At 45.1% G+C, this 17,637-nt stretch overlaps 1 protein-coding gene across 1 annotated transcript in view; it reads left to right on the top strand.

The window, feature by feature from the left end:
* The first annotated feature begins 513 nt into the window (after positions 1 to 513).
* The window catches only part of LOC142309921 (glutathione S-transferase P 2-like), a 47,391-nt gene continuing 30,267 nt past the window's right edge, over positions 514 to 17,637 (top strand). Inside the window, exons 1-3 of the mRNA XM_075347388.1 lie at positions 514 to 569; positions 820 to 855; positions 17,264 to 17,376. Of these exons, the coding sequence (XP_075203503.1) occupies position 569; positions 820 to 855; positions 17,264 to 17,376 (150 nt within the window). The 5' untranslated portion in view covers positions 514 to 568. The remainder of the gene's footprint in view (positions 570 to 819; positions 856 to 17,263; positions 17,377 to 17,637) is intronic.

Genomic DNA, 17,637 nt, shown 5'->3' with positions numbered 1-17,637 from the left:
ACCGCATGTTGTCTGGTCACAGCAACAACTTCCAAATGCAAAACCACACACCTGTAATCAACCCCAGCCCTTTTAACTACTTCATTGATTACAGGTTAACGAGGGAGATGCCTTCAGAGTTAATTGCAGCCCTTAGAGTCCCTTGTCCAATTACTTTTGGTCCCTTTAAAAAGAGGAGGCTATGCATTACAGAGCTATGATTCCTAAACCTTTTCTCCGATTTGGATGTGAAAACTCTCATATTGCAGCTGGGAGTGTGCACTTTCAGCCCATATTATATATATAATTGTATTTCTGAACATGTTTTTGTAAACAGCTAAAATAACAAAACTTGTGTCACTGTCCAAATATTTCTGGCCCTGACTGTGTATATATATATATATATATATATATATATATAAAAAAATTGTGGCTGTCCAAATAGTTCAGTTAAACACTCTGCCCTTTGTACTCTGCTCTGTTTCTTATATCACTAATGACTCAGCAATGGCTTATCTATACATATCTATATTATAGCAGGTTAGTCTGCATTCTACACAGACACAGCTCGACGCCTGCTACTTAAACAAGTAAGAACAGCTCCCCTCTATTCGTCTGTTTGGTAATACTGTATAGATAGTTTATACCTTTAGTACTGCTGTATCATGCTCTATTGTAATATCTCTTGAATATCACATGCAGAAATTAGTTTTCTAAAAGTAGTCTTTTTTTTGTTCAAGATACATTTTTTAATGCATCTGTATGGAATGATCACCTACTTACCAAGTAGTTTATGTATATCATACTTGTCAAGTTTTAACCCTTTTGTCTGTCTTGCAGTGTCTGGATTTACATTGACTTACTTTCCCATAAGAGGTAAATCTAAACAACAGTAATTACTTCTATGAATGCACTTACACTAATCTAAAACGGACCCATTAGAGCCGAGTTATTTATGTTATCACCAGTTTTACCCTATTTCCTTTGTAGACATAGTACATAAGTCTTTGTTACCAGGAATACTGATCTAAGTTGCACTTTTCCTTTTTATTATATATATTTATATATAAGCAGTTATTATTATTGCCTAGATTGTACATCTAACCCTTTTATCGATATATGACGTATATTTACGCCATATATCGTGTCCCTTACTTTGATGCAGGTTTGCATGCCACTTAATTATTTAGCTATCTTCTGCCAAGCTGTTACACGTTACTTGCCCCTGTCAATCTTTAACAGCATCATTACCCATGCGCCAATAGTACAAAGAATCAAAGGGTTAAAAATCTGCGCTTGCCTTAAGCTGGTGTCACACATAACGACGACGACAACGACGTCGCTGCTACGTCACCATTTTCTGTGACGTTGCAGCGACGTCCCGTCGCTGTCGCTGTGTGTGACATCCAGCAACGACCTGGCCCCTGCTGTGAGGTCGCCGGTCGTTGCTGAATGTCCAGCTTCATTTTTTGGTCGTCACTCTCCCGCTGTGACACACACATCGCTGTGTGTGACAGCGAGAGAGCGACGAAATGAAGCGATCAGGAGCCGGCACTGGCAGCTGCGGTAAGCTGTAACCAGCGTAAACATCGGGTAACCAAGGGAAGACCTTTCCCTGGTTACCCGATGTTTACGCTGGTTACCAGCCTCCGCTCTTGCTGCCAGTGCCGGCTCCTGCTCTGTGACATGTGGCTGCAGTATGCATCGGGTAATTAACCCGATGTATACTGTAGCAAGGAGAGCAAGGAGCCAGCGCTAAGCAGTGCGCGCGGCTCCTTGCTCTCTGCACTGTGACATGTAGCTGCAGCACACATCGGGTTAATTAACCCGATGTGTACTGTACCTAGGAGAGCAAGGAGCCAGCGCTAAGCGCGGCTTCCTGCTCTCTGCACATATACCACAGCGACGTTATGATCGCTGCTTCTGCTGTGTTTGACAGCTAAGCAGCGATCATAACAGCGACTTACAAGGTCGCTGTTACGTCACCGAAAATGGTGACGTAACAGCGACGTCGTTGTCGCTGTCGCTTAGTGTGACACCAGCTTTAGATGCACTCAAGTCCAGACAGTTGATAAAAGTAATTTATTTGTCTACGCATTTCAGAGCCGTTGCTTCTTCCTCAGGACAAATCACATTAGGGTATACAGAACAATTGAGGGAGTATACACTGAAGATCAAAATTAGAGAACAATGTAGGATCACTTTCTTTTTTTTCCCGAAATAATGTAATCTACATTGATCAACAGTTGAAGGTTTTCTGTAAGGGGTACACCATACCACTAGAACAGTGTTTTACAAAAGATCCAAAGTTTATCAAAATAAAATCTTTATTTCGCCCAAAAACGTGATGATCATAATTAGAGAACAACAATGACTGTAGCAAAGAGAAAGATTATAACTACATTTCTGAAGGTAATAGTCACCAATCAGTAGGAAGTGTAAAGGCCTTTGCTGTGAATAACTTCAGCACATCTGTCGCCACAGGACAACACTAGTCTCTCACACTGCTCTGGTGGGATTTTGGTCCACTCTTCTTCCAGTCTCTTTCACAGTTCTTTGACTGTTGAGGGTTTCTTGGCCATAACACTGTCACCAAGGATTCTCCAGAGGTTTTCTATTGGGTTTAGATCAGGACTCTGGGCTGGCCATTTTATTGTTGCAATGTTTTCTGTTTCAAGGAACTGCTTTATCCATTTTGCTGGGTGACAGGGGGCATTGTCCTGTATGAAAATTGCTGGCTGATTGAGTGATGAATGCAAGTAAGGAACCACGTGTTGTTGAAGAAGGTTCTGATAAACATGTGCATTCACTCTGCCATGTAGATGTATGAGAGGTCCAACACTTCCTCCACCAACTTTCACTGACTTTTTTTTTATCCAGAATATTTTTATTAGAATTTTAAGTATAGTGAACAAAATGAGACTAGAGGCATCCAAGCCTCAAACCCTAACTCGCCCCCCTAACAGTCCATACATACATTAAGTACTCATATCAAGAGAATAGAATATGAGTCGCAGCTCCTTAAATTAGAATATAAAAAGCAATTAAAATCAAATACATTTATAAATAAACATGTAGAGTATATATTGCATACCGTTCACTATGCAGTGTGGTTGCAGGAAATGTCCAATGCATGTTCTTTGATTACCTCAAAGCCTGCCTCTCATGATTCTGCTCAGCGGTGCGCCGCTTTCCTGTAGAGCCTATGCTGGGCCTCATATTTTTCCCTGGTTCCTGGTCGAGTCCTGTGTGGTGTAGGAGGGGTCTGTTCTTTGGAGCCTTGTTCCGGGTGATTGCTGCACTTTATCTGGGAGCTGTTTCTCCTGAAACGCCGCCAGTAATGTTCCTGTGTTGCCGTGCTTGTCTCTAGTTCCCCTAAAGAGTACTTTACACGCTGCGATATCGGTACCGATATCACTAGCGAGCGTACCCGCCCCCGTCGGCTTTGTGTCACGGGCAAATTGCTGCCCGTGGTGCACAACATTGCTAACACCCGTCATACGGACTTACCTGCTTAGCGACGTCGCTCTGGCCGGCGATCCGCCTCCTTTCTAAGGGGGTGGTTCATGCGGCGTCACAGTGACGTCACACGGCAGTCGTCCAATAGCAGAGGAGGGGCGGAGATGAGCGGCCGGAACATGCCGCCCACCTCCTTCCTTCCTCATTGCCGGTGGACGCAGGTAAGGAGATGTTCGTTGTTCCTGCGGTGTCACACATAGCGATGTGTGCTGCCGCAGGAATGACGAACAACATCGTACCTGCAGCAGCAATGATATTTGGAAAATGAGCGACGTGTCAACGAGCAACGATTTTTCACGTTTTTGTGCTCGTTGATCGTCGCTCCTTGCTGTCACACGCTGCGATGTCGCTAACGGCGCCAGATGTGCGTCACTAACGACATGACCCCGATGATATATCGTTAGCAATGTCGCAGCGTGTAAAGCACCCTTAAGTGTCTGACCTTATTTTGTCCTGCTACCTAATTCTGCTGATTCCCTCCCATATCCTTACCAACTGATTTGATTCCCTGACTCCCTGACCTTGGCTTGTTCCCTGACTTTGGCTCTGCTCGCTCCCTTGTACTTACGTGACCTCTCTGTTTACCGACCCCGACTCGTCCCCTGATTCCAAATCTGCTCGCTTCTTTTATCATTTATGTTATCTCGCTTTTGACCCCTGGCTTGTTTGACTGCCCCTCTCTAGGTGTGTCTAGCGACACCTAGTGTACTAACCCAGCAGATCCATTGTACCAGTGTGCCTGGCGACACCTAGTGGTTTGGTGTCTCATTACACCCGGGTTCTCGTCATCACACTGCCTATTCTCAGAATAAATCAAGGCAAAACCTGGCCAACTCCCTAGATACCAGGCCAGAACCATCCATCCATAAGGCCCATATCTTTCAAATTTGAAAAAACAATTCCTTTTCCAGTATATCCCCTTTTCCTTCACTGACTTCTTAACACACTTTGTGTTCAGTCTTTCCACAGTTTGTCGATAAACATAATGTTTCCCATCAGACCCAAACAGATTAAACTTGTATGGCGAGACAGATTCTTACCCTATTAGGTGAGGAACTGGCGAGCAATGCAGTGTTGAAACGAGATTCTCCACATTATCCTGTCCTCTCTTGCGAGGGCGGCCAGCCTTCTTGGGGACTTGAAAGAGTTTGTGATGTTGTAAAGATGCAATATTCTCGAAATCACAGACTTAGAAAGACTAAGAAAAAACACATGATAAAAACACTTAAAAAAACATGTGAATATCAAAACGACCTTTTGGGGAAATAACATTAGCTCATGACATGATATAGAACCATGGGCAATGGAAGACACTAAGATAATAAGAGGTAGATATATATAAAAAAGTAGAAATAAATATGACTACCAAGGATAATAACCCTGATTAACACAGTACAGGGCAATATATTCATGCATACAATAGCAACATATTGTCAACCCTGAATACAATAATATGGAGAACGTATGTGGATAGACAAATAAATGTTATAAAGTTCTATTGAGAGCGATCATTATAAGTAATAAACGCCCAATGAGCATGAGTGTCATACCTTCATTAAACATATGTGTCAAAATTGGAACGAACTAAGACTAACAATTATTGAATGTTCTCAGTGAGAGGAACAAAATTATAATCTTGTGATACCTTTTAATGGCTAACTAAAAGGGATGTTACAAAGCAAGCTTTCAAGACATCTCAGGTCCCTTCATCAGGCATGGTATGACAAAATATCTGAAGAAAAACCTTTTCACTAAGACATCATTAGAAATATGGTAGTACTATGACCATGAGTTCAATAGTATAGATAGACATGCCTGCTGCCGTGGCACCACACAATACATGATGTGAAAACAACAGAACATGGTAACTAAAGAGAACACAAAGGTGGTGAAAAAACTCCCAAAAAGAGAGCAAATTACAATGTAAATCACCTGTTGTAATGGGAATCAGGCCATAAGATAAACTACTGCCAAAAAACAAATCACATAGTTACCCACCGGGCCCGGTTTCAAAAATGGAAAAGCTGCAGAGCAACTATGCAGGCAGGGAGGCCAAGGGTGTGAAGCCACAGCTGACGGGAGGCAGCCATGAGCGGGATAAGGAATGAATGGAAAAATAAAATAAAAGGTCGTGAGGAGCCTAATTTTTCCATTAATTCCTTATCCCGCTCATGGCTGCCTCCCGTCAGCTGTGGCTTCACACCCTTGACCTCCCTGCCTGCATAGTTGCTCTGCAGCTTTTCCATTTTTGAAACCGGGCCCGGTGGGTAACTATTAGTGATGAGCGAGTACTAAAAAGCTCGGGTGCTCGAAGCTCGGGCCGAGCCTCCCAAGATACTCGTGTACTCGGCCCGAGCAACGAGCCCAATGTTATCCTATGGGAGACCCGAGTATTTTTGTGAAATGACCACCGGCAGCATGTAGAAACCCTAAAAATGGCACAAAAGTCTCCGAAGAGTGCTCAAATGACATGGCAACAGCATAGGGAAGACCCCTTGAAGCATTTATCACTCAAAAGTCACAGCTGTGAACAATTTTGTCCGCGTTTTACGCCATTTTTACGGACTCACCAGAAAACCTTCCAAAATGACACCAAAATGATTTTTCATGGCGGAAATGTTAAGGGCACATACCCAATAGTGAGATAGAGCTAATGTATGTTACTTTTTGAGATCAATACATGAAAGATTTTACGTAAAACATTGTGTGGCACTCCGATGTCCCTGAGAAGAGACGTACATAAAGGCCTCTGAGTCTAATGTGCCCATTTTGAGGAACTGAGTCTTTGTAGTATTTTCCTTTGCCAGGGCAGTCCAAAATTTTGAGGTTCACCAATGACCCTGCATACAGACGTGCATGAGGGCCTGTTAACCTGAAGTGCCCATTGGAAGGAAGTGGGTCTATTGTAGTATAGCCCTTAGGCAGGGCAGCCAAAAATTGGGAGGCTCCACGTTGTCCCTGGATAGAGACGTGCATGAGGGCCTGTAAACCTGAAGTGCCCATTGGAAGGAAGTGGGTCTTTTGTAGTATAGCCCTTAGGCAGGGCAGCCAAAAATTGGGAGGCTCCACGTTGTCCCTGGATAGAGACGTGCATGAGGGCCTGTAAACCTGAAGTGCCCATTGGAAGGAAGTGGGTCTTTTGTAGTATAGCCCTTTGGCAGGGCAGCCAAAAATTGGGAGGCTCCACGTTGTCCCTGGATAGAGACGTGCATGAGGGCCTCAAAACATTAAGTGTCCATTGTCAGGAAGTGGGTGTATTATAGTATAGCCCTTAGGCAGGGCAGCAAAAAATTGGGAGGCTCAACGTTGTCCCTGGATAGAGACGTGCATGAGGGCCTGTAAACCTGAAGTGCCCATTGTAAGGAAGTGGGTCTTTTGTAGTATAGCCCTTTGGCAGGGCAGCCAAAAATTGGGAGGCTCCACGTTGTCCCTGGATAGAGACGTGCATGAGGGCCTGTTAACCTGAAGTGCCCATTGGAAGGAAGTGGGTCTTTTGTAGTATAGCCCTTTGGCAGGCCAGCCAAAAATTGGGAGGCTCCACGTTGTCCCTGCATAGAGACGTGCATGAGGGCCTCAAAACATTGTTCCCATTGCAAAGGAGCGGGTCTCCTGTCGTTGTAATGTCCATTCTGCAAAGAATGGGCGAAAAAATTTACCACTGGGGGTATACCTGAAACAAAGGCCTAACTCTTGTAACGGTCATCATGGTGGCGCATGAGGAGAAGGAGGAGCAGTCCAGCGATTATCCAAAGTCCAGAAGTGTGTACCCATGGGTGACTGGAGGTACATGGCAAATTCCCGTTACAAACTTTAAATTCCGCTCTCATTTGCTGGTAGTGTGGTGAAGTCTGGCCCAATCCAACCCTTGTTCATCTTGATCAGAGTCAGCCTGTCAGCATTTTCAGTTGACAGGCGGGTGCGTTTATCTGTAATGATTCCACCTGCGGCACTAAAAACACGCTCTGACAAAACGCTAGCGGCAGGGCAGGCCAGGACTTCCAAGGCGTAGAGAGCCAATTCATGCCACGTGTCCACCTTGGATACCCAATAATTGTAAGGCACAGAGGAATGTCGGAGTACAGTTGTTCGATCTGCAAGGTACTCCTTGAGCATCTGGGCAAACTTAGGATTTCTTGTGGCACTACCCCGCACCTCAGGGGCTGTGGTACGTGAGGGGCTGAGAAAACTGTCCCACATCTTAAAGACTGTTCCCCTACCTCTGGCGGATTGGACTTGTGCCTCTCTCGGCTGTACACCTTGGTTGTCCACTGATTCCTGACCTATGCCGCTAGCGTTTTGTGAGGGGAATGCTTTGCCTACATCCGTGACTATGGCCTTCCGGAACTGCTGCATTTTGGTTGACCTCTCCGCCTCGGGAATAAGAGACATAAAGTTCTCCTTGTAGCGTGGGTCTAACAGTGTTACCAACCAGTAATGATTGTCGGCCAAGATGTTCTTAACGCGAGGGTCACGAGACAGGCAGCTTACCATAAAGTCAGCCATGTGCGCCAGACTCTTAACAGCCAGGACTTCAGTAGCCTGACCAACACGTTGACTGAACATGCTGTCCTCCTCCTCCTCCTCCTCCTCATCTACCCTGTCCTCTGGCCAGTCACGCTGAACCGAGGATATGACTGGTGTGCATGTCATATCCTCAATTTGGCCGGAGATTTGCTCCATGTCTTCATCCTCCTCCTCGTCATAGTCCTCCACTGCACGTTGTGATGAGACGAGGCTGGGCTGTGTGTTATCACCCACACCCACTACTGTTTCTTGCTGCAACTCATCGCGCTCCGCCTGCAATGCATCATGTTTGGTTTTGAGCAGAGACCGTTTTAGAAGGCAGAGTAGCGGTATGGTGACGCTAATAATGGCGTCATCACCACTCACCATCTTGGTGGAGTTCTCAAAGTTTTGGAGGATGGTACATAGGTCGGACATCCATCTCCACTCCTCAGGTGTTATGTGTGGAGTTTGACCCATTTCCCGACGGCTTAGGTGATGCAGGTACTCAACAACTGCCCTCTTCTGCTCACATATCCTGACCAACATGTGCAGAGCTGAATTCCAACGCGTGGGGACATCACACACCAGTCTGTGAGCCGGAAGATGCAAACTGCGCTGAAAGCCGGCAAGGCCGGCTGAAGCAGTAGGTGACTTTCGAAAATGTGCAGACAGGCGGCGAACTTTTACCAGCAGATCAGACAGCTCTGGGTATGACTTTAGAAACCGCTGAACCACGAGGTTGAGCACATGGGCCACGCATGGAACATGTGTCAGCTGGCCTCGCCTCAAAGCCACCACCAGGTTCCGGCCATTGTCACACACGACCTTTCCTGGCTTTAGGTTCAGAGGTGTGAGCCAGTGATCTGCCTGCTGTTTCAGAGCTGTCCACAGCTCTTCTGCATTGTGGGGTTTGTCACCTATGCAGATTAGCTTCAGCACAGCCTGTTGCCGCTTCGCCGAGGCAGTGCTGCAGTGCTTCCAGCTTGGGACTGGTGTGGAGGGTACAGTGGATGAGGATGCACAGGAGGAGGAGGAGGCTGAAGAGCATGACATTCCGGAGCTGTAGAGTGTGGGTGAAACACTGACTGAGGTAGGGCCTGCAAACCTTGGTGTGGGAAGGACGTGTTCCGTCCCTCGCTCAGACTGGGTCCCAGCTTCCACAATATTAACCCAGTGTGCCGTCAACGAGATGTAGCGGCCTTGCCCACAAGCACTTGTCCACGTGTCTGTGGTTAGGTGGACTTTGGGTGAAACAGCGTTGTTCAGGGCACGTGTGATGTTTTGTGACACGTGGTTATGCAACGCGGGGACGGCACACCGGGAGAAATAGTGGCGGCTGGGGACCGAGTAACGTGGGACAGCTGCCGCCATCAGGTCGCGGAATGCTTCTGTCTCCACCAGCCTAAAAGGCAACATTTCCAGCGCAAGCAGTCGCGAAATGTTAGCATTTAGAACTGTGGCATGTGGGGTGTTGGCAGTGTATTTGCGCCTGCGTTCAAAGGTTTGCTGAATGGATAACTGAACGCTGCGCTGGGACAAGGACGTGCTTGATGATGGTGTTATTTCTGCGTAGCCAACTGCAGGTGCAGGACCGGAGGAGGCTTGTTCGCAGGCAGCATGGACAGGGGATTGCATGCACAACCAGCGAAGACGTAGCAGTGACATTAGCAAGCACTGCTCCTCGACTCTGTTGTACTTCCCACAAAGTCGGGTGCTTGGCTGACATGTGCCTGATCATGCTGGTGGTGGTCAGGCTGCTAGTTTTGGTACCCCTGCTGATGCTGGCACGGCAGGTGTTGCAAATGGCCTTTTTAGAATCATCTGGATCCAACTTAAAAAACTGCCAGACTCGGGAAGACCTAACATTTGTACAGGCACAGTCGTGTTGTTGTTCCGGGGAACGGTTGCCTGACTTCTGCCTGGAGCCACCACCCTGCTTCTTACTGCCTGTTGGGATGCTACGCCTCCCTCCCCCTGTGCACTGCTGTCCTCGCTCTGCATATCCTCCTGCCAGGTTGGGTCAGTTACTGGATCATCCACCACGTCGTCTTCCTCTTCCGCACCCTGCTCCTCCTCCTGACTTCCTGACAATTGTGTCTCATCATCGTCCACCCCTTGTTGAGACACGTTGCCAACTTCGTGAGAACGTGGCTGCTCAAATATTTGGCCATCTGTACATACGATCTCCTCATGACCCACTTCAACATGAGCTGGCGAGAGGCCAGAATGTGCGAATGGAAACGTGAACAGCTCTTCCGAGTGTCCAAGTGTGGGATCATTAATGTCCGAGGACGTGTACTCAGCCTTGTGGTAGGAAGGAGGATCAGGTTCTGAAATGTGCGGTGCAGTATCACGGCTACTGACACTTGACTGTGTGGAAGACAGAGTGTTAGTGGTGGTGCCAATCTGACTGGAAGCATTATCCGCTATCCAACTAACAACCTGTTGACACTGGTCTTGGTTCAAGAGCGGTGTACTGCTGCGGTCCCCAAGAATTTGGGACAGGACGTGCGAGCGACTAGATGTGGCCCTTTGTTGTGGCAAAATTAGAGCTTGCCCACGACCTCGGCCTCTGCCTGCACCACCATCACGTCCACTTCCTTGTTCCTTGCCAACGCCCTTGCGCATTTTGCAATGCTGTGCTGACGTGTATTCACTAGACTTGGGCGTTATATCAAAGTTTGTGCAAATCGTGCACCTGTACGCTGCCACCGACAGGCACACACGTGCGGTTTTTAAATGCAAGCACGGACGCACTAAGAACCTAACACAGGTTTTAGGAGCAAAAATTAAGAACTCTGACACTATCAGCCACTGCTGACTGACGTGTATTATACACTACACTTGTGCGTTATATAATAGTTTGGTAAAAACTAAAAACGCACACAAGTGCACCTGTACGCTGCCACCGACAGGCACACATGTGCGGTTTTTAAATGCAAGCACGGATGCACTAAGAACCTAACACAGGTTTTAGGAGCAAAAATTAAGAACTCTGACACTATCAGCCACTGCTGACTGACGTGTATTATACACTACACTTGTGCGTTATATAATAGTTTGGTAAAAACTAAAAACGCACACAAGTGCACCTGTACGCTGCCACCGACAGGCACACACGTGCGGTTTTTAAATGCAAGCACGGACGCACTAAGAACCTAACAGGTTTTAGGAGCGACAATTGCTGAGAAGTCTGACACTATCAGGACTGTTTTAGACTGTGTACACCAGCCCCAGATATGATGAAGGCTGGTATACGGTCACCACTAGGAATGGCTATATACCCTGCCTGCCTGCCTGCCTGCCTGCCTGTATACTGCTACAATAGTCCTGACAAGGATTCTTTTGGTCACTCACTAGCCTGTATTCCAACCTGGCTATACACTGCCTGTATACAGCAACAATAGTCCTGAGAAGGACTCTGCTCCTGTACTCCGACCTGGCTATACCCTGCCTGCCTGTATACAACTAGAATAGTCCTGAGAAGGACTTCTGGTCACACTGTTTGCAGCCCTGATACGGAAATAGCTATAAAGGGCCGCAAACCTTTCCCTGAATCAGCGACACTCTCCCTACACTCACTGTCAGAATAGCTGTGAGCAGAGCACAGCGCGCCGGCCGGTATAAAGGCTCGGTCACTCTGTGCAGGCCGGCCAATCACTGCAATTCCACAACTAACAGGGCTGTGGCATTGCAGTGGTCTGCCAGCCAATCCCTGCATGAGGGCTGGCTCTCAAAAGAGCGCCAACATGCAGGGATGAAGACCACGAGTACAGCACGAGTATCGCGAGATTACTCGGTCCCCGCCGAGTAGACCGAGTACAGTGATACTCGTGCGAGTACCGAGTAGTAACAAGCATGCTCGCTCATCACTAGTAACTATGTGATTTGTTTTTTGGCAGTGGTTTATCTTATAGCCTGATTCCCATTACAACAGGTTTTTTTAGGTGATTTACATTGTAATTTGCTCTCTTTTTGGGAGTTTTTTCACCACCTTTGTGTTCTCTTTAGTTACCATCCTCTGTTGTTTTCACATCATGTATTGTGTGGTGCCACGGCAGCAGGCATGTCTATCTATACTATTGAACTCATGGTCATAGTACTACCATATTTCTAATGATCGTTGGTCTTAGTACGTTACAATTTTGACACTTTTATATGTTTAACCCCTTAACAACCGCAGGCAGTAATATTACGTCCTAGCGGTCATAGTGTTACTGCCCGCAGCCTGCCGCCGGCAGCATGCTGCGATCGGCGCACATCTCAGCTGATTTTCATAGCTGAGATGTGTGCCTGCTAGGCATGAGCAGAATCGTTATCTGCTCGTGCCGTTTAACCCCTTAAACGGCGCTGTCAATATGTGACAGCTCCATTATAATGGCATCTGTGGCAAACATTTACTTACCTGCCGATGGTTGTCATGGTAGCACAGGGTCAAGTGATAACTCCTGTAGCTCACATGAATTACTTTCGGTTTCACTCGTCCCGGAGCTGAGTGAGGCAGAAAATTAGCATATCTGCTGTTTACAGTTGTATAGCTGTGATCGGCAGATATGGCAGAGCGATCGGATTGCTGATCGCTATAGCCCCCTAGGGACACTAGTAAAATAAAAAAAAGTAAAAAAAGTTTTAAAAAATTAAAAAAAAACCTAAAAGTTCAAATCACCCCCCTTTCGCCCCATTGAAAATTAAAGGGTTAAAAAAATAGAAAATATACACACATTTGGTATCGCTGCGTTCAGAAACGCCCGATCTATCAAAATATAAAATCAATTAATCTGATCAGTAAATGGCGTAGCGGCAAAAAAATTCCAAATGCCCAAATTACGTTTTTTGGTTGCCACAAATTTTGCGCAAAATGCAATGACAGGCGATAAAAACGTAGCATCTGTGCATAAATGGTACCGTTAAAAATGGCAGCCTGAGACACAAAAAATAAGCCATCACTGAGCCATATATCCCGAAAAATTAGAACACTATGGGTCACGGAATATGGCGTAAAACGTGCGCCACTTTTTTCGGACAAACGTCTGATTTTTTTTAACTCCTTATATAAAGTTAACCTGTACATGATTGGTGTCTACGAACTCGCACTGACCTGATGCATCACACCCACACATCAGTTTTATCATGTAGTCAACATACTGAATAAAATATCTCAAAAACAATAGTGCTATCGCATTTTTTTGCAATTTTTCCGCATTTGGAATTTTTTTGCCATTTTCCAGTACTTTATAAGGTAAAATGTATGGTTGTATTTAAAAAGTACAGCTCATTCCGCAAAAAATGAGCCCTCACATGACCATATTGACTGAAAAGTAATAAAGTTACGTCTCTCGGAAGAAGAATGGCGAAAAAGAAAAACGGAAAGTGAAAAATCGGCCTGTCATGAAGGGGTTAATGAAAATATGACACTCATGCTCATTGTGGGCGGCACGGTAGCTCAGTGGTTAGCACTGCAGTCTTGCAGAGCTGGGGTCCTGGGTTCAAATCCCACCAAGGACACTATCTGCAAGGAGTTTGTATGTTCTCCCCGTGTTTGCGTGGGTTTCCTCCGGTTTCCTCCCACACCCCAAAGACATACATATAGGGACTCTAGATTGTGAGCCCCAATGGGGACAGTGTTGCCACAATATGTAAAGCGCTGTGGAATTAATAGCGCTATATAAATGAATAAAATTATTATTATTAATTATTGGGCATTTATTACTTATAATGATCGCTCTGAATAGACCTTTATAACATTTATTTGTCTATTCACATATGTTCTCCATATTATTGTACTCAGGGTTAACAATATGCTGCTATTGTATGCATGAATATATTGCCCTGTACTGTGTTAATCAGGGTTATTATCCTTGGTAGTCATATTTATTTCTACTTTGTTATGTATATCTACCTCTTATTATCTTAGTGTCTTCCATTGCCCATGGTTCTATATCATCTCATGAGCTAATGTTATTTTTCCCAAAGGTTGTTTTGATATTCACGCTTTTTTTAAATGTTTTTTATCATGTGTGGTTTTTTCTTGGATTGAGTAAAATTATTGATTATCTTTATTATTATTGTGATATGCGCTTCCTATTTGTGTGGTCTTGTTCTCTTCTATTGATTCTTGCCGTACACACAAAAGGCTGCACCCCTCTCCTTATTGGATCGGCTGTGCACCCTTTCTTTTGTTTCGTCCCAGACTTAGAAAGACCAACTCTTCTTGCTATGACTGATAGGGTCACCCCTTTGGCCTTTATCTGGACAACCTGCTGCCGGAGGGTTTCAGTCACTTTGGAATGGCACACCATTTTTTCAAAGTCAGTGGAAACTGGAAAGTTAGGCTGCCAGTTAAATAGGGTTTGTCAGATAATTAAGGAAATTAGCAGCAGGTGCCGGATTAACATCAATAACTTGCAGATATCTGAAAGTGTTCTCTAATTTTGATCAGGGCTCTTTTTACATCTCATTTACATTTTTATTATGAGCTTTTGAAAAAATTCAATTTATGAAATAAACCTAAAATATTGCTAGTTTACTCAAGTTAAGATATAACCACATAGGACGACACAATGACCGCAACGTTTAGGAAATTGTGTGTTGTTCTCTAATTTTGATCTCCAGTGTACATAGAAAAAAATAGGCGCGCTTTAGTCATTCAAAAAAGCATGCTCAGGTAATGGGTATAAGTGTCAGTGCAAGAAACAGTATTATAATAAGAAGAATAGGGGAACAGTAAAATATTATTTCTAAGAGCAAAATAATTGTGGAAATATAAGAAAATAAAAACATACAATCATATTTTATTAGAGTAAAAATATATATATAAGGTTACAATATAATGTTGGTTCAGGCTTGGAGCTGTGCACATGTGAAAAAGGACTTATAGTGTGGGGAAATTGATTGAGTCACAGTGAAAGTGGATGTGAAGAAGGAAACATTTTTTTTTTTGTCAAAGATGGAATAAAGATGAATACATTTGTGAACAATGCATTAAACCAAACTGAATATTTTGATAAAAAGTCATGGTGCTCTGCCAAAATAAAGAGACCACACTGCGCCTGCGCGTATACCGGTAAGTCAAACAAGTTCAAGACTGTGAGAAAGTAGGTGTGGTGCCCCTGAGGCTTCATTCGCCACAGAATATTGCACCCAAATTTGGGTGTAATGCTAAACCAGGATCCTGAGGAGGTCAGTCCTGGTGTCACCACTTACACACTCAAATACACACCAGGTTTCCCTGTTCCCACTGGGGACTGGGCTAGGGTAGGGTAATAAAGGGGTAGCCCACAGAGTGGCATTTACAAAATGCCATTAAACAGGGGCCCCAGTCCAACTAGCTTAGGACCTGGGAGGGGGGAGGAGCAGCCAGCAGGGGGAGTCAAGAGCCAACACAACAGTTAGAGAGTTCTCCAGCAGGAGAGCAACGCAGCAGACATGTTTCTCAGGTACTCCGGTGGGAATGAGGAAGAGTTCACATGATTGCCGTGGGGAGAGTGCATCTGCTCCCCTCGGAATCGGCGCAGGACCCTAGGGAAGATCATACTCCACGTTGGTTTTTCCAGAATCTGCCTGGACAGGGAAAGAAGCACAGTGCCAGAGAGGATCCCGGGCCTCGTATAACACTGGACCCCATATCGGAACCGCGGCACCTGCATATAGGGACAAGAGTACTACTCATGAAAACCTGGGTCCCCGTGTAGCTTCAAGCCACTGACAGGTGCTACAAGGAGAGAACCCACCGAACACCACACCGGACTGATCTCTAAAGGGATTTGGGTTCGACGGAGCCCATCATAGCAAGAGACCAGTATTACCTGGGTGAGCGGCACATCACAAAAGTGAGTAAACAACCTGGAACCGCAGCCATAGACTCTGTCTCTTTATTACCGGTACTGATGCTCCGCACCTTGGCGCCCGCCATTAGTACAGCCCTCATCATCCTCCTCGGGGCCTGCTCCACCTGTGGGGAGCGATACCATCCATAGCTGCTACCACCATCTGCCCCGGAGGACAATAACAGCAGCGGTGGCTGATCCCCTGGCCGCATACCACAGGTGGCGTCATGACATTCAGCTCACTACTACCCCCAACATCTCTCCCCTGCCATCTTCTGTACGGCTCGGGGCAACGGAACTGGGCTAGGCCGCCCGTGACAACGACAGTCCATGGCCCGACGACGAGTAGGTTAACCACCTGCCCCGTGGGGCGCTACACATGCGCCAGGGGTAACTAAAATGCATAGCCTTGCAAGATGAAATTACTGGACATACAAAGCAAAACAGTGAGGAAGAGGGATGATAACAATATAGAGAAGTGCAAAGGAGCCGTAAAATTAAAAATTTGTTCAGAAAAATAGACTTAAATATCGAAAGTGTTGTGAATCAAAAAACTATGTATTAAAGTGTAACAAACTATAAGTGAAATGATTCAAATAAAGGAAGGAGCCCACGTAACAGGAGTAGAAATAGACAGTAAGTAGAAGAATAATACACAGAAAAAAACTATATAGAGGTATAGAAAAAACAACCTTTCAGTATATAACAGTAATATAGATGAGATAGGCTCCATATTAGAAGACCAATTAAAAACATTACTTCACTTACGGTATATCATAAAATAAAAACAATATATTTATATGGAATATATTCGATTTAATGTGCGCCGACATGGAGGCGCACTATTGAATGCACCCATCGCACCTTGATCGCGGGGGTACCAATGGATTTCTATAACAGCCAGGGGTCTGCTGAAGACCTCCGTGCTTGTCAAGATGATTCTCATGTCAAAGCCAGTGTTTAGCTATACATAGCAGTCCTGATGCACTGCAATGTATAGTACAAGCGAGTGGATGATTGCAAGTTTAAGGATACGAGGAAAAACAGTAAAACATGAAAAAAAAAAGATTTTAAAAATATGAACAAAAAAATAAAAGTAATAAAAATAAAACAGTTGCTTACTGTTAAGTGATATTTTCATGTCCTGCAACTATGGGCCAAGAAGATGAAAGTGCCCTCTAATGACCTACGCTGCAAACATGCTACTCGCATGCTGGCCTATATTTGACACCAAGCTTACTGGCAGGTAAAATACAGGTAAAATCACAAAATGTTTAGAACTCCTGTTGTCTAGTCTCAATATGGCATGGAGGACCCCCCCCACCAATGGACACCCCCCCTCACAGGATCATTGTTCTTTACTTTGTGAACTGATCTCGTTTCCAGACAGCAGATCATTGCAAATATTCTCAACCCTCTTTTGCATTTTTCAGGGAGAGCTGAGGCAATACGGCTACTGCTTGCAGATCAAGGTGCCTCATGGACTGATGATGAGGTGCAGATGCAGGACTGGGCCGCAGGAGTAAGAGATCTGAAGAAAAATGCGGTAAGGAAACACTTCAGCCATTAGGGTGTGTTGTGGATGTAGACACCACTTTGAAAATTACACCCATCAAATTGCTCAAAACCAAAATGTATTAACCCTTTAGGTGGTTTACAGGAATTAAAGCAATGTGGAGGAAAAAAATGAACATTTTACCTTTTCCCACAAAAATGTTTTTTAGCCCCACATTTTTTATTTTCACAACGGTAACAGGAAAATATGAGTATGGGTGCTCCATCCCATAAGTACGGGATGGAACACCAT

This window comes from Anomaloglossus baeobatrachus, chromosome 5 (genome assembly GCF_048569485.1).
Source record: "Anomaloglossus baeobatrachus isolate aAnoBae1 chromosome 5, aAnoBae1.hap1, whole genome shotgun sequence".
Taxonomy (NCBI): domain Eukaryota; kingdom Metazoa; phylum Chordata; class Amphibia; order Anura; family Aromobatidae; genus Anomaloglossus; species Anomaloglossus baeobatrachus.
The sequence above is the reverse complement of the archived record's forward strand: the minus strand, read 5'-3'. Positions and strand labels throughout refer to the sequence as shown.